This window comes from Besnoitia besnoiti, chromosome IV (genome assembly GCF_002563875.1).
Source record: "Besnoitia besnoiti strain Bb-Ger1 chromosome IV, whole genome shotgun sequence".
Classification (NCBI taxonomy): Eukaryota; Apicomplexa; class Conoidasida; order Eucoccidiorida; family Sarcocystidae; genus Besnoitia; species Besnoitia besnoiti.
The window spans coordinates 3,708,120-3,731,182 of record NC_042359.1 but is presented as its reverse complement, the minus strand read 5'-3'; the positions used below and the strand labels follow the sequence as shown (position 1 = coordinate 3,731,182).

At 59.2% G+C, this 23,063-nt stretch overlaps 2 protein-coding genes across 2 annotated transcripts; one reads left to right on the top strand and one right to left on the bottom strand.

Annotated features, from left to right (window-relative positions):
* Positions 1-376: 376 nt before the first annotated feature.
* Positions 377-1,409, top strand: BESB_056430 (cpw-wpc domain-containing protein; the record flags this gene model as incomplete). Its single annotated transcript, XM_029364078.1, has 6 exons — positions 377-515; positions 655-712; positions 837-908; positions 963-1,061; positions 1,121-1,178; positions 1,368-1,409. 6 exons carry the CDS (start codon positions 377-379, stop codon positions 1,407-1,409), a joined length of 468 nt encoding a protein of 155 aa, XP_029220001.1.
* Positions 1,410-2,027: 618 nt separating this feature from the next.
* Positions 2,028-19,064, bottom strand: BESB_056420 (uncharacterized protein; the record flags this gene model as incomplete). The annotated part of the gene is made up of 18 exons (XM_029364077.1): positions 2,028-2,038; positions 2,153-2,375; positions 2,572-2,844; positions 3,056-3,405; positions 3,788-3,875; positions 4,315-4,431; positions 4,828-5,169; positions 5,656-5,904; positions 6,201-6,311; positions 6,686-14,806; positions 15,275-15,513; positions 15,760-15,992; positions 16,378-16,679; positions 16,883-17,083; positions 17,342-17,483; positions 17,695-17,809; positions 18,173-18,442; positions 18,665-19,064. 18 exons carry the CDS (start codon positions 19,062-19,064, stop codon positions 2,028-2,030), a joined length of 11,787 nt encoding a protein of 3,928 aa, XP_029220000.1.
* Between the last annotated feature and the right edge of the window lie 3,999 nt (positions 19,065-23,063).

The window sequence follows — 23,063 nt, the reverse complement described above, 5'->3', positions numbered from 1 at the left end:
ACAGTACGTGTAGGGTCACCACGCATGATGTCGCCTTCCGCATTCCACTGTTTTCGTCTGTTTATGTTGGACGCGCTGCCTGGTCCAAGCTACGCCACGAGCGGCTCTATATAGGGCAATATTTCGTTATTGCGGTTTCTCTCACTAGAGGGCCACGACACCGCTCTGTTATCCTGAATCTGTGACTAAATACCAGTGGAGCACGCGAATCCTAAGTTTTGCGCGAACGCGGCAGGTCGAACGTTAGAGCCGAGCTGTCGTCCGCACGCGCGCAAGACGTACGTACACTGTCTCTTTAGACTTCGGCCGCATCAGATGATCCAGTATTTTTCGTGCGCCTTTGGTGATTTAGTACGGTGTGACGCTAAACGTTAGAATGACGCTTCAAAAGTCAAAAACCCGGGCAACAGCCAGCCGCGGCCCCCTGAAGATGCGTGTATTGCTCGCTGCTGCCGCAGCGGCATCATGCGTGGAAGTTTCCGCTTTGAACCCTCTCCAGATGATGAAAACCGGATGTGAGTTTGCACATAGCAGAGTGCCACATGAATGAAGGCGTAACGGGCGGTGCTTTCAGCTCAGATGGGAAACATCATGAAGGGTTAGCTGGCTGTAAAGAACGCGCCAGAACGTCTGTTGGCAAGCAGTTGTTTCCAGATATCGCGGATGAGTTCAAATTGGCCTTCGACGCACTCCCCACTACCGAGCAGCTGGTGTGTCTAGGTTTTCCCCTCCGAAAATGCATGGGTAATCACTTGTGCTCAGGAGCGAACAATTCTACAGTACGGAACACAGTGCACCCACAAAGAGGGGTGTATCTAATCGTTGCGCCCCTCCAGGAAAAATGCCGTGGAAATGGAACAGCTCGATGAAGCAGTTGCGCGGGAGGTTAAAAGGAAGCCTGTGCATCTGTGAGCTCGTAACAGTAAAGCCTATTCCGAACACGCAGAGGCAATTCAGCGTAGGTGTGAAGGACCGTCGTATAAACGGAACTACACCCATGCGTGTCCAGCCGCATGGGAGGAGCTACAAAACGGCCAATGCTGGGGAAGGCGATACCGCGGGTAGGTCTTCTAGTGGGTGCGGGTATGCACACGAGCTCTATAACTCCCCTCGCTCACAGACCATGCGAAGCTCTTCATTTTTTGAGGCACTTCAGTGAGCAGCAGAAGAAGCGGTTTGTACGTTTGTTCAGTGAAATCGCCGTGTGTGCCGTATGCACTTGCAAAACTGCAGGAGAATGCCTGCTGTGTTTACTGGCCAGAAGTTAAGCCGCCCGCCGTAATGCGGAAGGTTCCGGTTGCGCGCGGTCCGGTGAGTTGTTTCTTCTGTGCCGCAGCGGCTGACCGTGTGCTATCTTTGCGTCTCAGGTGGAACCAGTTACCGGTGACATCATTCGTCCGAAGAGCTAGAAGTCGCTGCGAGCTGCAGGCCTGCGAAGCGTGCTTGCAGCGTCATCGCTGCCTAGTTAGTGCAATACTATCGTCCCATCTGGCGCGGCACCGCATCGAAATCCTGTGAAGCACGCCGCTGCGTGGCAGCACGAAGCCGGCAATGGCACACGGTTCAGGATGCGGTATGCTTATCAAATGAAGCGCTGTGCATGACGTTTAAGCCGACTCCCGCCTACGCCAGCTCAGCAACAGTGTGATATTCGGATGCTGATTATGACTGTATCAGAAGCTTCACAACGTACAGGCCAGTGGGCTACGATGTTCTACCCTGAGTCGGGAAGCCACGTGCAACATCGTGCGTTATATCGTTCCAGCGATTCTCACTTCCGTAGAAACTGACGGATGCTCCCTGGTCTATGAAATGCTCGGACCACCAGGCGGCGTAGGCACCACACAGTAGTTCCAACACTACGGAGGCTTTGTTTTCAGGAAACGTCACCAGGAAAATACACGAGTGGCCACGTACTCTAGCAAATTCCAGCCTGCACGAGTACTCCCGTATACGAGAGCAGTGTTATATCGCGTGGCTGCGCCGCAAGCGGAGCCGCGTCACTTCTACTTCTAAGGCTAGCTGCCTCATTTGGCCCCTGTATGTACGCACACACATAAAACAAACGGCAATATGAGTTTGCTCCAGTCGACTCGGCGGCGCACTTCTGTCTGAGAGTTACCAGACGAACCAGAACTGGCATGTCACTTACCAATCTTTTTGGTTGCCGTCTTGAGTCCTTTACTTGCCCTCTTCGCCTCAGCTTCCTTGCGTTTCATTTCGCGATCCAAAAGCTCTTGCTTCTGCTTGCGAATTGTTTCCACTTGTCTTGCGAAAGCCGCAATTTGTTTGAACAGCTCATCCGGTTTAACTTTCTTAACGTCTTTCTCCGGGTAACCGGCGTAATGGCATGTCTGCACGAACTGATTTTGAACCTGACGATAGTAGAAGAGCAAAGCAGAACAAACATGCACCAATTAGCGGCGATGTTAGCAATCCCCAAAAACCTTTCACAAAGTGCCGGTCTGCCCGGATTTGAGTTCATGCGTCACGAATCATGTGTCGGTTCAGAAAGTAATCTGTGCTCACGCAGCGATGTCAAGGAGCATTGCATCGACTGCACGGCCCTACCTGTTGCAGAAAGTCATCAAGCTGTTTGATCTTCGGTTCTGCCTCTTCAATAAATTCATCCATAATGCTCCCGAGCGGGTCGCGATCACCCATGACACCAGTTGATTCGTTTCCCTTCCTGGCTGCCTCTAGCGTGTTCTTGGCTTTTGTCAGGCCGGCCTTCAATAGGGAAATTTTACCCTCAACACCTTGCAAATCTACACGCTGTGCCTTATCGCAGATCTTCAGATCCTCGTAGATACTCAGGGCTGTAGGTTTCTGCTCCCAGATTATCTGTTCGGCAAAAATCAACGCACACGCACCAGAGAGCATGAAAAACCCACACCCGCACGCGTTGATGCTGCCATTTGATGGCCAGTGATAGCTGTTGGGCGCAAGCTCACGCTGAAAGAATACCGAAGACACTGTGCCGCTTCAGTGTTCGCTACACTCAGAACTACAGACGTAGGAGCTTCTCTTACGTATCCTGCTTGGCGCAACTTACATCGCAGATGTACTGCAGCATCGTTCTAACGGGCTTTGTGGTGGTCCTGAGCTCTTGCAATTTCGCAAGTGTCGTCGGCTTGAAACCTGAAGCACCTCCTCTCTGAGGGTCTCCCTCATTGAGGGCGTTACCCAGCTCAAGAATGGCGAAGAGGACAACTTTGAGGTTTTGTGAGTCATCCAGAGCGTCACAGGCGTCAGCCAAATTTTCTAGGGGCGTGTATGCATCACTATAAGCCTCGCGAAAGTTCAGGGCGTAGGCATGTGCCTCAAGGCGCTGCTTCATCAGCGGTACACCCAGCATGGCCGCCACAAATTGTTCCGGTCTGTCTACCAATTTCAAATCTCCTCCTGAAAGCAGAATTTCGACACAAAAAAGGGATCCCCGATAGACATTTTCCTGGAGAACTGCGGTCGTGAAAGGATGAGCAGGCACGTAGCGGGCGTGTTAGTACAGCTCTCCGAGGACCTGTTTCCGTTGTCTCGCAAGCTTGGGACACCGGAGGGGCATTTCAGCGGTGCTCGCATCCTCCCCCACCCCCTCTGCGCTCCCCGCTTGCCGATCTTTTTCGCGATTTTTGACAGCAAGGATGAAAATCTTCGTGAGGCAGAAGTCACACACTGTGAGGCCCGTTGGTCGGAGTTCTCGACACGGGCAGCAACGAACCACTGGACGGTATCAGCGGGGTGATGCGTACCAGGCACTGCGTCGGTGCGATGTTCCAAATCTCACCAGAGTTTATATATTCCTTGACAACCTGCGTCTCCTCCGCAGTGGGCACGAAGTTCAACAGCGTCTCGGTCGCGTCGATTGTCAGAATCTGCGTTTGCGCACCGCAAAGGCATAACGCACTCCGTCATGGGGGGATCGCAATCCTAACCAGGGAATGTTTCTGCGTTCTCCCTTTCTCTTTTAACATCCGTGGGATTACACCTTTCTAAAAAGAGCGAAACATGCATGGGAGGATAGAGAAGGAAGGGAAACCGGACAACAGGGCATCAGACCGCCGCCGCTGTCCGAAGGAAATAAAGTGCTGTTTTCCCTCCTTCCCCGTTCCTGATTCACTAAATAAACCAGTCACTAAGTTGTCTGGGAAATTTAGCGTGGATTCCCCACTGGAAGAGCACACGCCTAGCAGTCTGCCAGAGTTTACAGCCAGCACTTCTTCGCAGCACGAAAAGGAACAGCATGCTCGCTGCGCTTACGTACTACAAATTGTTGAAGGCATCACGCTTATCTCCGAGGAAATGAGGACGTACCTTAGGGTTAAGGTCGATCAGGGCCTCACGAAGCTCTTGATACGAGTAGTTGTTGAACTTGGACAGAGCAATGTTCATATTGTACGCGCGCTTCGAGTCTGGCAGCAGTTGGATGATCTGTCAGAGCCGCACAACACAAGCGGGAAAGGCGTGAGAGTGCGCAGCTAGAACAAGAAGAAATATAGCTTTGTAAAACGCAGAGGCTAAGAAACGTAGAAGAAAAACCGCCTCGTTTCGGCAGCACCTGAACTTGGCCAACGTCGCCATCTACACCCGACGACCTAGCGCCCCCTGCGCGCAGTGCCGAAGCGCGGGGACCGTTTCCTTCGAAAACTCACAATGCACTCGTGGAAGGAAATGTAGCAAGGTTGCAACACAAAACGAAATCTCAGAAAACCGCGGCGACTCTGGCGGGATCCACGGAGGCGTGCGACCTGCTTGTATCGCCACTCCCTTCCTGTGAGCGTTGCTCCTCGTCTCCATTCCCGGTGGAATCTCCGCTCGTGGCCTCACCTTCGGCTTCTTCGACTCCGCCTTCTTTTTGGCCACAACCTTGGCGAAGGTTTCCTCTACATCCTGAAGCACGAGTTGCACGGCCGGTTTCTTCATGAAAATCGTGCCCGGAATCTCGTCTTCGAAGAGAGGATCCCAGAAAAACCTCTTGGTCTTGCCTTCGTCCTTCTTTCCCACCTTGAGACCGCCTTCACCCTTCTTCTTTGGCCCTTTTCCCTTCGGCGGCCCCTTGCCAGGCGGCCCCTTCCCCTTGCCGGCTGGAGGCCCTTTCTTTGGCGCCTCCTTCTTGGGCTCTTCCTTCGCCTTGGCCTCCTCCTTCTTCGGCGGTTCCTTTGCTTGCATCTGCGGGACAAGAGCGAACACCACCCAAGGATAGCAACTCGACTTGAGATCGGAAATCCACGCCTCCTCAGCCAGCAGACCCCAGTTCCTCCCGTGAACGGAGTAAACCTTCCCTGCGAACCAGCGTTAGAACCCTTCCTGCATGTTGCCTGCGAGGCCGAGGCGATCGCGCGCGTTACCAGAGGCCCTACTGGGAACGGTTAACTCCAGTGTGCAGCATTCGCCACGCCCCGGTTCACAGGCGGGGTACAGTTGCCCCGCGACGGACACAACGCGGTGCAGGACCGCCGGCCCCGCCCGCGGCTTTTCCCGTCCCCAAACTTGACACGGTGTTTGGAGGACGTTCCACGAGTACCAAGGCTGTGTCGCGCTACTCGCGCCGATTCCACTTCGGGGGCTGAGCAACGGAATTCCCCAGTCGTACACGACTCTGGAAACCGCAGAATCCTTCTGGAGTCGCCTCTCCGCGCGTATCTGCCTTCTCACCTGCGCAAGCGCGCCCGGTAGGCCGCCGAGGCCCATGCCAAAGCCCAGGCCTTGCCCGCCGAAGCCCCCTAGAGTGCCGGCTTTGCTCTTGCGCATGGAGAGCCCGAACTGTTTGAGGCCTTCGCCCGTCAACCACTCCTTCGCGTCTTCTCCCTTCTCTTCGTCCTCGACGCGACGAGCCAGGAGACCCAGCTTTCGAGCCACGAGCACTGACATGGAGCTCTGCGCTAGCGAGAACGAGGTCAGGTCCTGAGGAGGCGGCGCAGGGGACGGGGGACGGTAGGTTGGACGCAACATACAGCGAGGAACACAGGCGATATGACGCCTCTCGCAGCGAAACAGCATGAAGCGCACGGGTGCGGCGGCCTACGAAAAGGGACGCGGAAGCTCGTACCCGCCGCGTAGACCTACCGGACGAAACGGCAGTTGGTTCGTACCGTTACAGACCACACGATGAAGTCTCCTCACATGCGTGGACTAGCCTTCATCGGCACGTGAGGTAGGCCACAGATTCATACGCGAAGATGGAGGGAGGGGTAACTTACCACCTGCCACGGGAGTCTACCAAGCTCCTGGTTGTTGTCATCCATGAGGATGACAACAGGCACGTCGCCTTTCGTCGGATCCTTCTCCGTCCCTGCCTTGATCTTCTTGATCTGCAACACATGGGAAGAAGAGCCACGCATGAAGAAGGCCGCGGAAAATTCAGCAGAAGCCCAAAGAAGCACACGCCCCCGGATAAGGCTGCACATGAGACAAGTCGGAAGTGTGGCAGTGACACGCCTGTTGACGTAGGTGAGCAGGAATGCACATCGACGCGGGCACGGCTGCCTAGTCAGTCAACAAATCACCAGGGTCGCACGATGAGGCCCACATGCACCCAGGCGCCTGCTCATCAAGCCTCTCACTCGCGTTCTGTTTGCCTCGACTCAGGCGACACGGTACCATTCACAAATCACGCTCAACCTCTGGAGGGGCCTAGCTCCTGGCGTGCCTCCGCGGAGGAAACGCAGGTGAAGGCGGGACTCACTTTGGGTAGGATAGAGACAGAAACCGGCGCGAGATTCTTGTGGGGGAGGGCATACCCCCTCTGGGGTAAAAACAGTCGATCTTTTGTATCTTCTGCCTTCTTCACGGGGGTGGATATCTTGTTCTTAGCACTGACCACGATTCTCATGTTTGCTGGCTTGGGTTCAAAAACAGGTTTCCCCTCAGGCAACTTCACAAGCTTGAAGCGCCCCCTATCCTTGTCTTCGTCGGACGAGCTGTCTCCCCCTGATTTCGGCATGCTTTTCTTTGCAACGACTGTCCCCGCAGACGTCTGTGTCTTGAGCGCTGGCGCACCTTTCTTTGCCGGAGGACGAGGAGGGCCTTTCTTTTCCCCGAGCGGCGGGCCTTTTTTCTCCGGAGGCCCAGGCTTCGCCGCAGAAAGGTCTTTTTGCACTCCACTCTCTTGTTTTGCAATGCTTTTCTTCGCCAGAGGCGCTGCCTTGTCTTTGCCTGCGGGCGCCAGTTTCGAGTCCTTCGGCGGGGCGCCAGGGGCGTTGTCCTCCGGAGGCCCCGTCTTCGCAGGGGCTTCCGCTTTTTTGAAAATGCCTGTCTTCAGAACTGTGCCGCCTGGGAGGGGGGCGCCTTCCTCCTTCGGCGCCGGGAGAGGCGGTGGCGCTTTCCACCCCGCCGCCTTTCCCTTCTTCGGCGGGCCTCCCTTCGGTCCCTTGGGCGGCAACTCGTGGACGGGCTGAGTCAGAAACCATGGAGCAGGCGCCGACGACAGCGAAGACAAAGGCCCCCCGAAGGAGAGTGTCTCTTGCCTGCACGTTCTGAGAAGCGCAGACGGCGCAGTATCGACACTGGGAGGCGAAGAAGATCCAGAAGACTTTTGCTGCGAAACGGTTGACGCCTTCTTCATAGCATGCGGTATAAGTTCACCTGCCTCCAACGTAGGCTGCTGAGAGCTCTTCCGTGCCGCCGTCGACTCATTTTGTCTCTTTCTCCTTTCCCGAAGGAGCGGCGAAGACAGCGTGGGCTGCGAGCCTCTCTGCGCTTCTCCCAAAAGCGACTGTCGAGGCGAAGGCACAGGTAAGTCTTCAGTCGCGCGGTGAGAGAAAAGACCGGACTTCCGCCATCGCTCCGGAGGCGACTCGCCTTCAACCTGCCGCCAGCGATCTGCCGCGAGCAGCATTCTTTCGATAAGGCCCTCCGCTGCGATTCTGTCGTCCTCGTCATCCGCGCCGCTCCCACGGTCTGGACTTCCACCTTCCGCCTCGGGTTCTTCCCGGTATGTTTCCTCATCTGCCTCTGCGTCCGACGACTCCTCTGATGGAGACGAAGAGAGCGGGGCTTCCTGCCACTCTGCCTCACTCCCTTCCGCGCTGCTGCTGCCTTCACTGCCGTCGCTCGTATTCCACTCGCACTCCGACACGCCGTCAGCGGTGTTCGTGTCGGGACGTTCCGCGCAGGGATCCGCCAGAGGGTCAGGGCAGGGAGCAAGCTTGCCGTATGTCGGGCTGCGGTCTCCCTCAGGAGAAGGTCTGATGAGGCCTCGGTCTGGCTCGCGCTTAAGTCCCTCTTCAAAGGCTCCTGAGTCGCCCTGTGCGTCGTCAGGCAGCTCGTGAACTTCCCAGTCGTCCTCGGACCACGGCGCGGCCTCCTCCTGGCTATCATCTGAGGATTCGTCGACCCGCCATCCCGTGCCTGTCTCCAGCTTCTCGTCGCTCGAAGGCCCCAGGCCCGCCGACGAGGGTGTGGGTCCTCGCCCCTTCCTGCTAAAGGGGCTCAGGAGGGTCCGCAGCCCCCGGCTGGGCGTGTGAATCGGCCTGCTTCCAAGGCCATTCGGCAACAGGATTGAGGGCGACAGCCGCGGAGGCTCTCGGACGACTCCCGTTTCCTCGCCCGTCTTTTCTTCCCCTGCGTCCTGCGCCAAGCTCGCGCTACCGACTGACCGCCTCCGCAGTCGAGTCAAACGCTCCTTGACAGGTGCGCGGAGTCCGGAAGGGCCCGAAGGCGACGCGTTCGCGTCAGGCGGCAGCGGAGGACGCGAAAACGAATGCCGGCGCTCCATTATTTTCTTTCTGTCGTCTACCACGTCTGACAGCGTCTTCCTAGGCCGGAGAAGGCCTGACGAAAACCACCTCCGTCGCTTTTTGTCTCCTTCGTCCTCGCTCTCCGTTGCTGCGCTTCGGTCGCCTTGCCCGCCGTCTTCATCTCGTCCGCGGGCTGGGGAGTCTATGGCCCCCTGCTGGTCTTCGGCACAGTCGAGCGCCCTCTGATGTGAGGAGTCAGTACGCGAAGCGGGCGCCGACTCCGCACCTGCGCCTGCGATACTTCCATCCTCTGATTCTGCTGCAGTTGCGCCGCTTATTGAATCCACAGTCCGACAGTCGCGCCTCTCCTCTGGGGAACCGAACTCCGTGTTCGGCAGGAGGTGCGATGCAGGCGAGGGAAAGGACACGGGACTCTGACACGACGACGGCGAAGACAGCTCCTCCTCGGCGTTCCGACTCCGAGAAAGACTTGCTCTCCGCAGAGTCTCGCGGAAGGAAAACCGGCGTCTCTCCACAGGAGCCGCCAGGGGAGACCCCGCCGGGACCCGCGATGAACCCGCGGAGGTACGCGATGCAGGCGAAGGCTGGTCTACCCCTGCAGCGCCGCCAGCCCGCTCGGCCTGAAGGTCGCTCTGCGTCGACTCCCTTTTCAAGGATCCACAGGAACGAAAGAGCGAAGACTGAGAGAGGCGCCGCAGAGAAAGTTTGCTTCGCCTCACCCTTGGCATGTTTTCAGGCGTATCATGCGGGCCTGCGTATGCAGCGTCTGTTTCCCCGTTGCTCACAGCTCGGTCGCTTGGCGGGTCGTTGACGCATCTAGACGGGGACGCGCCGGGGCCATCGCGGCTCCAGAGAGGGTCGGAGTCCGTATCCGCTGCAGGCGGCGTTGTCTCCTGCGCGCCGCTGCTTCTCCTTCGAAGCACTCGTCCGAGAGCCGGGGAGAGGACGGGGGCGGCGTGAACAGCTTCGGGGCGCAGAGAGAGTTCCAGACGCGACGAGTGAGGAGGCGAGAATTCGCAGTCGAGTCCTCCGTCGTCTGTGGCTTCGGGCGCCAAGGGTGCCGACGATGGAGGCGTGGCCGGAATTATCCAAGGGAGAGACAGAGAGACACTTTGGCTAGTTGGCACCACCGGCTCGAACACCGCAGAGAGGCCGCAATCGCCAGCGACGGCGAAGCCCGCAGACGGCGCAGGCGCTGGTGAAGGGGCGGCAGCCTCAGGCGACAAAGAATCGAGATCCTCGTCCTCTACAATAGAGAAGTCTGAGGACGCTACCTGGCACAGAGTGCTCAGGCCCGTTTCGGGGACACGCTGTAACTCGGCAGAAGCTGCATCGGACTCCGTTCGTCTCGGCGACGGAGCGACACCTGCGGAAAATGAGTCCAGGTCTGAGCATACGGGCAGGCTGTCAGCAGGGGGAACGCCATCGTCATCGTCCTCCTCTTCACAGAAAGAGCGCATGGCCGCCCCGTGGGAGGACTGTCGCGCGAACAAGGCCGGAAGGCGACGGGACTCGAGCGTTTCCACTTCGTCGAATTCCCCCTCCTCCGATTCCGTCTGTTCTGCCGCGCCGGACTCGTCTTCCGACTCTAACTTTGAGTCGTCTTCGACACCCGGCTCTTCGGACTCTGGCTCCGGCGCTGGGGTCCGGAGGCTGCTGCGCCTCTCGTAGTCGAGCTCGCGCCCGCCCCAATCGCCCTCAAAGGCCCCGCTGCCGATTGGGGACTGAAGCGGACGCCCCCGTCCGCCACTGCGCGACTGCTTGTGGCGCAGCGAACCGGGCTGGTGCTTTGACATGGAATTGAGAGACGCAAGCGTGAAGTCTGAGCTATCGAAGCTGATGAACTGATCCCATCCACTTTTCGGGGGCGACTCGCGAGAAGGAGTTGACAAAGGCGGGAAGAACGAAAGCGAGGGGTCCGCATCGAGGGTCCCGCCGGACGGTCGCGGAACAAGGGCAGAGCCGCTGTCTGAGACTGCGTCTCCTTCCTGAGGCACATCCTCTTCTTCAGTCTCTGCGACGGGTGTCAGGGGCAGTTCTGCTTCCCCATAGTCCTCTCCCTCTCCCTCGCCTTCCTCTCTTCGGCCGCTGTCGACAGCCAGGTGCCGTGGCCTGGTCGTCCCCGACCCCTTCGCCTCCTCTCGCTCGGATGTGCCTTCCTCGTCGCTGAACTCAGACACAGACAACTCGGCCTCTACGAGGTCGCCCTCTTCTTCCCCGTCGTGTGAACTGCTGTCTCCGCGATGCGCAACTCGTTCCTCCGCGAGCCTCTCCAGTGCCCGCAGAACGCTGTCAGGCCGGGGCTCGCCGCCGAACGACCCCGACGCCCCCAAACCTGGTCTCCGTCGCTCGGTGGCGTGTCTCTCCTGAGTTTCACCTGATCGCCCCGAGTCGCCCAGCGGCCGCCTCGCTTCCTCTCGCTCTTGTCCCGCTTCCCACAGCATCCTGTCCCTCCTCTCAGTGATTTTTTTCGTCTCTTCTTCCCGCCTCCTCGCGGCGGCGACGCCCCGCGCGCTGTCCGCCGCCCGTCTCTGCTCGCCGCTCCCTTCGCCTTCCTCCTCCTCTAGATATCTCCAGTCGACATCCCACCTCGGCTCATCGCCCGGTCCCTCTTCGCGTCTGGGGCGCTCGCTGTCGGTGTCCCCCCGTCGCGTGCCAGTGAAGTCGGAGAACTCGTTGTCGCGGTGCAGCGAGAAGCGGTCGGTTCCACTGCTCACTGTCAAGCTGTCTGTGTCCGTGTCTGGTCTCCGCATATAGGCCGAAATGCTGGACTCTGTTCCGCGCATGTGCCGCGGAACGCTGCCCTTAGCCGTGGCGCCCAGCGCGGCAAAGGAAGCCGCGAACGAACTCCGAGCCGCGGCCACCGCAGCTTTGACAGCGTTGGATAGCCGGCGGGCCTCGTTTGCCTCGTTTGCCGCCGCGGCGCTCTCTGCGGCTGGCGTAAGGACCCCGGCGGACACCGAAGAAGACGAGGAGGAGCTCGACGAAGCAGACCAAAAGCACGGAGGGGAAGACGCAGGAGGGACGGAGCGGGCGTCGGATCGCGGAGAAAGCGGCGTCGGAGCGGAGGACAAGGGAGACAGCAGCGCATCAGGCGCCGCAGCGAAAGCGTCTGCTGGGCGCTTGGGCCTCAGAGTCGAGCTCGGGTCGCCCTGGGGTGATGTCGACCCAGAGGGAGTGGGCAAACCCGGCGCGACGCCTCGATGGCTTCGACGAGCAGCAGCGGGCGAGGCCTCGGGAGGAGACGAGGTGCGCGTGAGCGAAGCGCTGTGGCTGCCGCTCGTCGTGAAGGAGGAAAGATCCGAGGGAAACAAACCTCCTGCCAAGTCGCTGTCAAGCGCTCCTCCACCTGCGAGGGTCTGCGGACGACGGAGCGCAAGGCGCGCAGAAGGGGGGTTCCCAGACAAGGCCGAGCGAGGCGAAAGCGACAACGAAAATTCGGATGAGAGACGAGTTGGATGTGACCCTTCAGCTGAATCCCCGCTGACGAAAGCCGACAGGCCATCGAGCCCGCGAAGAGCCCCAGCGCTGCGGCGGGGCTGTGGCGGCGCAGCCGCGGACCCGAAAAGCGGCATGCCACCCTTTCGTTCCGAGCCTCTCCGGGATGCAGCGCTAGATGCAGCAAATGCCTCCCCTGGAGGTGCTGCTTCACCCGCCTGTTCCAGCTGCAGGCGCGTCAAAGCCAGGTCCAGATGCTCCCGCTGCTTCTTCAGCAGAAGCTTCTTAAAGTGTTCTTTTGTCCTCGCCACTTGGCACTTCTGGTCTTCTTTCTCGACTTTCCACCAGTCCTCCTCCTCTTCGTCTGTCCTCAGCAGGCCAGCGCGAGTAGCTTCGAGGCTCGCCTCGCGCTTTCTGCGTGGCGCCTGTGACCAAGTGCCCTGAAGCGAGCCGGCCAGACCCAACAGGTGCGGCGGAGATGTCTGGGTATCCAGCTGAAGCGACGAGGATGAGGAGGCGGCCTTGGCACCCTGCACCGCCGTCCCTTCTGCAACTTCAGAAGAGGAAGCGGAGATCTGTCTCTCTGCAGGGCCCGCGTGGCTATCGGGTAGCGTCCGACCCGAAGTGGCTGAGTCCTGCAGACCGCGCAGCTCTTCCCGCCTTTCTCGCTTCTCCTTGGTGCGTATCGTCGAATTTCGCAGCTGTGAGGGGCTTGGGACGCCGAACTCCCCCGCATCGTCATCTGCAGCTGCGTCGCTCGTCGTGTAGGACGCGTCCAGCGTTAGAAGCGTTTGCTCTTCGCAGCCGGTGTCCAGCCACTCCCGCAGGTCGCTTCGTTCTCCCTTAGCCGAACACGGCGCGGACTCGGTCTCGGTCTCGAGCCGGCTGAGAAACGGGGGCAGGTCCGCCGCGTGCTTCGTCGCAGGCTGGAAGCCCGGGCCCTTCGGCTTGCCAAATGGCTTCTTCATCTTGGACTTGTACGCGGCAGCGTCGAACCTGGCGCTGCTCCCACCCAGGAGACTCTTGGGTTTCGCACCGGCGGAGGGTTGGGCGGCCGGCAAGCCGGGAGAGGTCTTTTTGGCGGGGGGCGAAGGCTTCGCCGCAGCGGGCTTGGGCGCCGGAGGCGGCGCTTTTTTCCCGGCTTTCGCCTCGTCTTCACTGCTGCTCGGCTCCTCCTCAGAGCTGGAGGACGCGTCTTCTGCCTTGGGCGGCGTCTGGGGAATGTTCTTCAGGTTGCTGGTCGACTTGGCAGGCGGCTCTTTAGCAGACGGTTTTTTGGCAGGCGAGTCTTTCTGGAGCGACTGGGCAAGCCTCGCCTTCGCGTCCTTCAGAGTTGACTTGCCCTCCTTCAGATTCGACGTCGCCTGCTTCAGATTCGACGTCGCCTGCTTCAGATTCGACTTCGCCTGCTTCAGAGTCGACTTCGCCTGCTTCAGAGTCGACGTCGCCTGCTTCAGAGTCGACGTCTCCTGCTTCAGAGTCGACGTCTCCTGCTTCAGATTCGACGTCGCCTGCTTCAGAGTCGACGTCGCCTGCTTCAGAGTCGACGTCCCCTGCTTCAGAGTCGACGTCGCCTGCTTCACGGGCGACTCTGGCGACGCCAAATTAGACTTGCCTTTCATCGGAGTGTCTCCCGCTTCAGCCTGGTCCCCTGGCGGCGGGGGCGACCCGGCAGGCAGGGCGCCGGCGGCGCCGGGTTGACCGAACCTGAAGACGGAGACGCGCTTCGGCGCCGGAGGCGGCTGGCCCGAATTCGCGCCAATGATGATGCGGCCGTCCTTTCCACTTCTGCTTGCCGCCAGCAGCTTCTTTCTGTGTTCCTCCTCGCGCGCTGCCTCCTCGCGCTTCTCGTAGTCGGCGATGGCGGGCGCAATGACGGCATGGTAGATCGCGGGGTTCGGCACCATGACGGGCTCGCCAAAGAAGCCCAGGAAGGGCTGATTGGTCGTCGGGTCCACCACAGGGACGAAGAGCTGGAAGCCCTTCTCGGTCGTGAGCTGCGGGTCGCGGTTGATGACGCGGCCCTCGCGGTCGACTTCCGGCAGCACGACGCCCCAGTCCCTCAGCAGATCCGCGGCTTCGGGGTTCACAACCATGTGGGGCTGACCGTCAACAATCGTGGCCTCGCCGCGCTCAATTTGCGGCACGTTGACGACGGGCAGTTTGGGTCGCTCCGCCGCAAGCGCCTCCTGGAACTCGTAGCACTCCGCGAGCTCCAACGTGTCCGGCCCCGTGACCTCCACGCCCACATACGGCAGAATCGCCGACGACGGGACCATCATGGAGCGCCACTCCTCGCCGTAGAGTGCCCGCCTGCGCGCCAGCGAGTGGAACGGGATGCCGCGCACGCGGAACTTCAAGCCCTTCGCCGTCTGCTGGTAGCGAAACTCCTCCAGCGTCACCGCAGTCGGACACTTGAGCAGACGCACGGCGGCGGCGGCGTCTGCGTAGTCCATAATCGCTTTCCGCACGCGCTTGTCGTCGTACGTCAGATCGTAGTCGTCATCCTCCTCGTAAAACACATCGCTGGTCCGGTGCGACTTGCTTGCAGCCGCCGCAGATCCCGCGCGAGTCGCCGCGTCGAACGCGCCGGCCGACGGCAACGCCGTCTCCCGCCTTCCCATCTTCTGCTTCTCCTCCTCCATCCACGCCGTCAGATCCTTATCGAGCTGAGAGCCACATGCACGCATATATACGACTATATACTTATATATATTTATTTGAGAGGGAAACAAAGTGATGCAGCAGAGCAGCACTGACGAGTGCAAACGCACCGCCGCAGCCCCACAAAGAACAGTCAAACTCCATCTCATGCGGTCTCCTCTCATCCTCCCCTGCTTCCTCCCTTCCCCGCCCCCCCGCTGGTCGTTTATTTGATGACCTCAGCACGATCTGATATGAGCCTCTTGTTTCTCAACAAATAAACCCGGCGGTACCGTCCGCCGTCTAGGTCGCTTTCGCCTCCTTTCGTAGACCCTGCGCTGCGAGTCCATTTTAGTCCCTCTCTTGAGAAGTCCCGGAGCCCTCCGAGCTGCGCCTTCCTGTCTCGCTCGCTGTTCCCTCCGCCCCACTACGTCGCCTTATTTGGATCTTCGCGCCTCGCCCACAGTCGTGCCTGTCTCGCGTTTGCCTCTCACCCGTCTGAGCAAAATTTCCACGTTGATGGTGTCGGGATGTGTGGCGCCCAGTGTGCGGTTCCTGAAGCCCCAGACTTCTTTGTAGGCATCGAGCGCCTCGCGGAAGTGCCCGGCTTGGTGTTGGAGGCACCCCAGCGACAGAACGAGATCCTGCACCGCCGCGGTCTCGCGAGTCTGGAAGATCCTCATGCGCATATCCAGGCACGTGAGGACTAGAGGAAAGGCGTCGATCGGTCGCCCTGAAGCCACCACAACAGCATCGCACGATATAGCCGGCGCGCCGAGTGAAGCGAGAGCACGCCCGCGAAGCCGGCGACGCATGAACTGGAACACGAACGAGTCAGCGAGTTCTCGAACTCAGGCCTCTACAGTGAACTCGAGATGTTTACAGCTCCACAGGCCATAGACGAAGGGAATACTGTGTCGTTATAGCCCCCCGCCAGCTGCGAGTGCGCTTTCGCTATCGACGCCTCGTTTTTGCCTACCCAGCAAGCGGTACAATAGTCCCAAGTTGGCGTAGCAGTCCGCGACTCGCGCGTTCGGCTCCGGCGCGTCGTAGTCGCCCAAGTGCTTCTTTCGAATATCCAGAACTTCCTCCACAATGGGCAGCGCCTGCTCATACTGGCGCGTGCGGAAGAAATACAGCGCGACCGTGTTGAGCGCGTCGCTCACCGCCAGGGAGTCTGCGCCATACACGTCCTTCGTGAGAATGACGTATCTGCAGCACAGAGAAGCGCAACGAAGAAAAGGCGACGACGCGTGCAGCAATGCCCGCAGACGCCGACCTGACGCCAGCGTAAAACCACTTCGCTCGCCACGCCCCTGCTGCCCGCGCAGACTATACCGGAAAAGGCATCTCGAGTCTTCAACTAGCGTCATCCAGCCATCGAGGACTCGCAGATGAGTCCAGGCGCGCGCCAGCCTCTCTGGCCCCCTGAATCCACGTCATTTGGCCGTAGCATACGCGTCTGTCTGCACGCCTATGTATAAGTGTTTTGGGTCCACGTCCGCAAAAACCGCGCCGCCAACCGACCATCTCTCAGCGAGACCGGGGTGGCGACGACTCAGGCCGGCTCCGGCACTCAGCAGCTCTCTGCACTCACTTTTCGTAGAAAAGCTTCGCGTTGTCAGGCTGGTTGTAGAGACTGCATATCTCTGCCAAGCTGCTGACGACAGAGGCGAGCACGTGTTTCTCGACTTGCAAGATGGGGCCCTGCACGCTGCCCCGGTCGACCCCGCCGGCGGCCGAACTTCCGGCGGAGCCAGCAGCGCCCGTGGAGCCCCCCGTCGAAATGAAAATCAGCGTGTTTTCAACAATGTACCGGAGCTCGTCCAGGTACTCCTGACCGCGATCCAGACATCCTGCGAGGCCACAGCACTTGGCTAGAAGCAGCAGCTCGGGAACCTGAAAAGCGAAGAAGAACAAAAAACACCTCGGTTTCAAAGCTCCTCTCCGTTAGAGACGGTGGCTGGGCCTGCGCCGCCCACGGGGCCGCCAAACGGCGAGAGGCGTCCCCCCGAGGGGAGATAAAACAGAGCAAACAGGACGGGGCCGGTTTCCGGCGTGGTGCGAAAGCCCGCATCACGTGGCAGCCGTTCTCTGCTTACCATTTCACCTTCAAGAGGCATGCTTTCGTATGCGGTGTAATAGGACTTTGCAAGGAAATAGGAGTGCAGCGCCTGGAGCATGGCTTCCGAATACCGCTGCTGAGCGAACGCTTCGATGGCGCCAACTCGCAAAAGATACCGCGCCCGCTGGACTTCCCCTGCTCGCACAGTGCCGCGGAAATCCTCCAGGCGCTGAAGGAGCTGAAGAGAAAAGAAGCGGAAGGAACGAAAACAGAATGTCGCATGTGACGATGTTGCCTTTCTCAAAAGCTCTCAAAATCTGCCTTCATAGGCGAACTTTGCAGGCACCCGCATCTTCAGCGGCTACAAGCAGATCTCGGTCTAGGTCGACTGTCGGTTGACTCTGCGTGACTCACTAGCGGAGGGGCTCAAAAAGCCACGATTTCTGCAGATTTCCCAGCATTCCTGTTCGCCAAAATCCCGTCATTTGCTTCTTACCGTGAGCGCCTCAGCCACTCGCTGATGCTCAGGCGTTAACCGGAACCCAGTCTGTCGGTCCACGTTGAACATGCCCGACAACATCCTGATCCTTTCTTCCTCGGTTTGAGTGTGTGAATGCCGCCGCTCTGCCATGTCCTTCCTGGAAAGCGCAGCAAAAAGGGAATCCCTGGGTTTCCTCGCAGCGATCGACCGAAGACATGCGCCGTTTCCCGGTCGTCGTCGCCAAAGAGGGTGAACAGGCCTCGCCCTCGTGGCAGCCGCCAGCTGGATGGGAGCCGAAGTCAAAATGCGGGAAGTGCCGTGAGGCGCGATGGGACAGCACAACTGCGAGAATTCGTCTGCAGGCTCACCTCAACTCTGTCGTGAGGATGAAGGGATTTCTATCCGCGTCGGCTGTCAGAGGCAGCGGCGGAGGCTCCGCACCACGCGCAGTGGCAACAGGCATGTTCGCGAAGTCGGCCAAGGCTGCAGAAGAGAATCAAAGAGACCGAGAGCCGACTCAGCTCGAAGCGCCGGCGTCTCTTGGGTCGCTTCGCGTTCTGGGTTTGCCCCTCCCTCCCCGAGATGCAGACACGAGGGAGACGGTCGCCGAATCGTGCCTCCCTCAGCGCACCAGGTTCACGGCTTCCACGCGACAGACCTAGGCAGCTGCACGCAGCAATCGGGTGCCCATGATACCAAGCGCCACGCGAGTTCGCACCGAACACGGGGTGGTTCACGGCAGGCCATGCGCAAGTGCGCATGCTCCCCGCCGCCGTCAGACGCACGTCTCGCGGGCCCAGACACGCCGCCAGGCATCGACTGACGCCCCCCCCTCGCCGGACTTACTCAGTTTCTCGGCAATCATCGCCGCCCGCGCGGCCACCTCGTCTCTCTTCCCCATCCCCCCGCCGGTGACAGCTAGGTCCGCGCCCAGCACTCCCGCCACCCGCTGCGAGTCTTTGAAGAGGAGCGTCGAGCGCTCTTCGACTGGAGGAACCGTCGGCGCCGGCCCGGCTAGGAACGGCGCCCCGCTGCCTGGCGGCGAGGCGCTCTTGCCTGGCGCAGGCTTCTTTCCAGCGGCCAGAGCCGGCTTCGCGGCAGGGGCTCCGGGAGAAGCTGAACGGTCACGCGCACGCAGCAGACAACCGCCACGCCCAAATGCTCGCGCAGCGGTGAAAAGCGAACTCGTTCGCCTCTGAGCAGAAGACTTCTCTCGCTGCCAAGACGACTGACGGCGGAAAGCAGAATGAGGGCTAGGCCAGAAACAGTACTCGGAGACACAGAAGGATCGAGTGCTCTGCAGCTCAGGTCATCCCTCCCTTTGCGGCACGCGCGTACCTGTGTCAGGTGAGCCGCGCCCTGTCTCAGGGCCTGAAGCCGCTTTCGGGAGTCCCACTTTCCCGGCGGGAGGCCCGCCCTTGCCCGCGGGAGGCCCGCCCTTGCCCGCAGGCGGTCCCGGCTTGCCTGCATGAGGCTCAAGATTCTCTGCCGGAGGCGGAGCCTTCTCGGCACTTGCATCGGGAGGCGAAGGCGTGCTGGGCTGCCCGCCGGCTGGCGGCCCTGCCTTTGCGGATTTCGCTGGAGGCAGCTTGGAGGATTTGGGCAGCGGTGGACCCTTCTTCCCCTTCGCAGGTGGCGGAGGCAGGCCGTGTGCGGGAACTGACTGGAAGACTGGCAGGACGGCCGGTTCGCAGGGTTCGCAGGCAGAGGCCAGGCTTAGAAAAGACGAGAGAGACATACTGAATGAAGAATCAAAGAGCGGCCGGGAAGTCGCCCGCGAGAGAGGGCTGCTTCTACCACAGCGCGCACATCCTTCCGCGTAGGGCATGGCACCGCAAAGACTGACGGTCCTCGAGCGGAGCTCATGCCCACTTTGGCTCGCTGGGAAAGGAGCGGAGTTAGAAGGTGAAGAAGACTGGGATCGGGACGAGACAAGGGCGGCACGGAGGGAGGGCGAGGACCGCAAGCTACCCAATCCTACGTGTGAGCGATCGTGGACGTCTTCCATCCCTGATGAAGTACCACCAGGGGAACGACACGACGCGCAGGGCGGCAGCGCGGTAGAAGACAAACTGCAGCAGCTTCGTGGGTCCGACCTTCTGTTTGAGAGACTTCGCCGTTCCACCCCCTCTCCGTCGCTATGAGCAGTTCGAGAACTCTCGTCGAGGCCATGCGGTGAAGAATTGCGGAGTGTTTCAGCTCCGTCTGAAGCAGGATCCGGACGGTGACGTGGAGTAAAAGATAGAGGAGGCTCCAGAGGAATAAAAGAGAGAGTAACAGATGAAAACGAGGCTTTGAAGTCGGAGCAGGAGGAGGCTCCCCATTCCCGTTGATAGCGTTTCTCCGCGTCCAACGGTAACTGGCTGTCGCAAGGAATCGACTGGGGAACCAAGACGGTAGCAGCAGCCAGCCCCGCGGCCACTGCCGAGTCAGAAGGCACGCAACTCAGATCCAGCGAGGAACATCCGTGGAAACAAGAAAAAGAAAGATCTTCTACGGTGGAGTCATCCTCAGCGAGGTGAGGCGTGCGCGGTACACTGGCGGCCGCAGCCGCCTCGACACGGCTTGGCGGCCTGGGGAGCATTTTCGGCACACATAAGTTTCTGGAAGGTCCGCCTATGAAAAGAAAGGTCGGCGAAAAGAGACTAGGAAGGCTGATACTAGGTAGACGGCGGGAAAGAAGTCAGATCGACGGTCCCCGTGCTCGGTTGAAAAAAGCGGGTATAGTAATTCTCAAGACACACCGACCACAGGAGAGGAACTCCTCCACTCAGATGGTGTGATGGAGCGGGTTGCTCGACTGCGGAAAAGAGGTAACCTGAGGAAAAAAAGAACTCTAAACTGACGGCAAGCGCCCGTGTTGAGTGGACCAATAAATCTGCCTTCGTTTCCGAGGAAACGACAGCATCGATAGCCTGTCCGTTGTCTGCGGAGTGGCACCGGGGTCTCGAAGCGCGGAGCAGATCGCCTGGTTCCTCTCTCCTACTCCCTCGCCTGCCAGCGTCTTGTGTTCGCTGCTCCTGTGGTTTTCTCGCTCGTCTCGATCCTGTGGCCGCAGAAAAGAACTCTCGTGCGATCGGAGCTTACACAAGAGATTTCGGGTCCTAAAACCGCAAAATGACCGCCCTGAAAACCTCGAGTATTCCGGAGAGAGGCAGCCCTCCACACGATTAACGACGGGGCTGCTGGTCACGGCTCATGCGACAAACGTGGGCGCGGAGGATAGAGACTCGCGAGACAGCCACAGGGCGGATGAGATGGTGCTGCGTTCCCGTTCCCTTCTGAGCAAACGCAGTGAAATAACACAAACGTCCACAGCGCAGTCGAATCGGATGCGAGGAAATGTGACGTTTTTCAGTGAGCATACGACTGAGTCGCGGAGCTTCGGACCGCGTGCAGGTCTCGTCTCAATTCTGGGAATCTCCCCTCACTATTTCGCGATCGTCGATTGCGGACAACCCCGACTAGAGGCTCGCCATGGCCTCTACTAGAGGATTGCCAAGTTGGGACGGACGGCAGAGATCTCGTTCGTTCGAATATCTATCGTGCGCAGCCACGCATCTGGCTCCCAGGTGCCGTCACCAGTCCCATTTCTGTGGCAGCAGGGCAATGCTTGTCCTTGCTGGGAAAAACGCAACACTCGCCAAGTCGCCCACCGCCACTTACAGCACTCAGTGTGGTAAAGAGCTCTGCTTCGTCCACACCGGAGAACCCTTCCAGTGAAACTCCCGAATTGGTGCCTCTCCTCCCCCCTTTCGCTTGTGTTCCATAGTGTGACTCTTCGCCCCGCCAAGGTCACCAGTACGTGTGCCTTCCGAACAACACAGGCACAGACGAAGAAAAACAAGGCGGGGAAGGGTCAAGGAGGAAACAGCTAGTTCCCAGTCCCCCCCTAGTTTCTTTTTGGTGTGAGACATTAGTCACAAAGAGCAGCTTGGGGAGAAATGGAGATAGCGGAAGAGACACGGGTTCCGTACGGACATCTACCTTATGAAGGGCTTTCGTTGGCTCCGGAACACAGCTGCTTCCAGACCCAGATCTCGCTTGCAGGGCTGACGATCCGCCAATCCACACGAGCCTGTGCTCAGTTTGCAGATGCCACGTGGCGGGCTGCAGGGAACTTTGTCGTGGAGAATGTTAGATGTGCTAAAGCCGCACACTGCACAGGCCAGAAGAAGGCACGCGGACGGCCACACACGTCTCCACATGTAGTGCTAAATTCCGACCTGCTTACTGGTAGCCACGGAAATTTAACCTGAGCGAGTGTACCATCGCGAATCACACGAAGGCAATGCACTGTAGTCTTCTGTTCCAAAGAGTATGTCCTTCCTCACATCGCCAAGAGGGGCAAACCGAATACTAATACCTCGGGGGAATGCAGAATCTTTCGGAAACGTTCATCTTGCAGCTTTGCGCTCAGCAGCACAGCCTCACTTTGCCCCGGCCGCCACCTCTGGCAAGCCCGAGCCTACAATTCCCACTCGCCCTTTACATACAGCAGCACCGACGTGTCCGAGGTAGCGGCTTCTCGTATCTGTACCGTGACTGCAAATCCAGCTCATGAAACGTCGTTTCGGCACGTGTGGACAAATCCGTTCCACTTCTAGTTGAGCGGTTTCCATCAAATGGGAATTCGGTCACTCTACAAGCGGGCTTACACGCCCGCTGTCGTGTGGCGCTGCACTCGTCTCGGGTGCAGCTAACGGCGCCTGCTTTCTGATGGATGGCGATTATTGTTGCGGCACTCTGAATGCGACAAAAGATTCTTCACGCTGCAGGCAGACTGCCTCGAGAAGGCACCGCCCGAAAACATGTTACGGGAAGGACCTGACAGCGCGCGGAGGCGTACGAGTCGAATGCTGCTGGCAATGACTCTACCGTCTTCGCTCACAAGCTGGCTGGACATGTTGCTCGGACTGGGGACAAGAGAGTAAAATGTGCCGCCACCAAGACATGATCACTGCCTTCTAAAAATACCTACACCTCCGTGGTGTGCGCTCGCGAGAAACCCGTCACCCCCGCCACCCCAACCCGCGAGACGTGCCTTCCACTGCGCTTCTAGTCCGTCACTCGAATTCGCTCATGGAATTCATGGCGGGCGATCGGGAAAGGACTTTTCTTGGGGGGTAGGATCCCGACTTTGCTACGGAGACGGCCGCACCCAGAAGACACTTGCCTGGACCGCGGCCCGCGCCATTACAACGCCTGGCGCTGCCTAAATCTTTCCCTCAAATCCTCCTCGTGAGAGAAATGCGCATCTTTTAAGAGCGAAAACAAAGAGCAAAAGGATAGATGGCCAGTTGGAACGTACACCACCGATAATAACGAGCCGTCAGCGTTGCCATTTCTCATCTCAGTGTGGAGGGTGGCTATTCGCGTCCTGCCCCCCAGCACGAAAAGGAGGGCGAAAAGAAAGGCGGGAGAATGGCAGCAGACACAGCGCGAAAGAATGGCACCCAGAAAGGAGAGAACTGCGCAGCCCTAGGGAGGAAATAAGAACTAAATGAGGACGCCGTCGCCTTTTCGAGGGACGGCTAGGTGACTTGCTGTGTGCAGTCTGGCAGTGATGCATTCGTTTCTCTTCGCACGGTTTGCCTTTTCTCCCAGCGAGTGGCTACCTTTCGACCTTTCTCTTGATTTTTCTCACGCGGAGTGTTTTCCGTACGAGGTCCCACTTCTTTGTCGCGTGTGCCCTGTTGTTCTCAATCATCTCTTAGTTGACGGTGTGCTTCGGGAG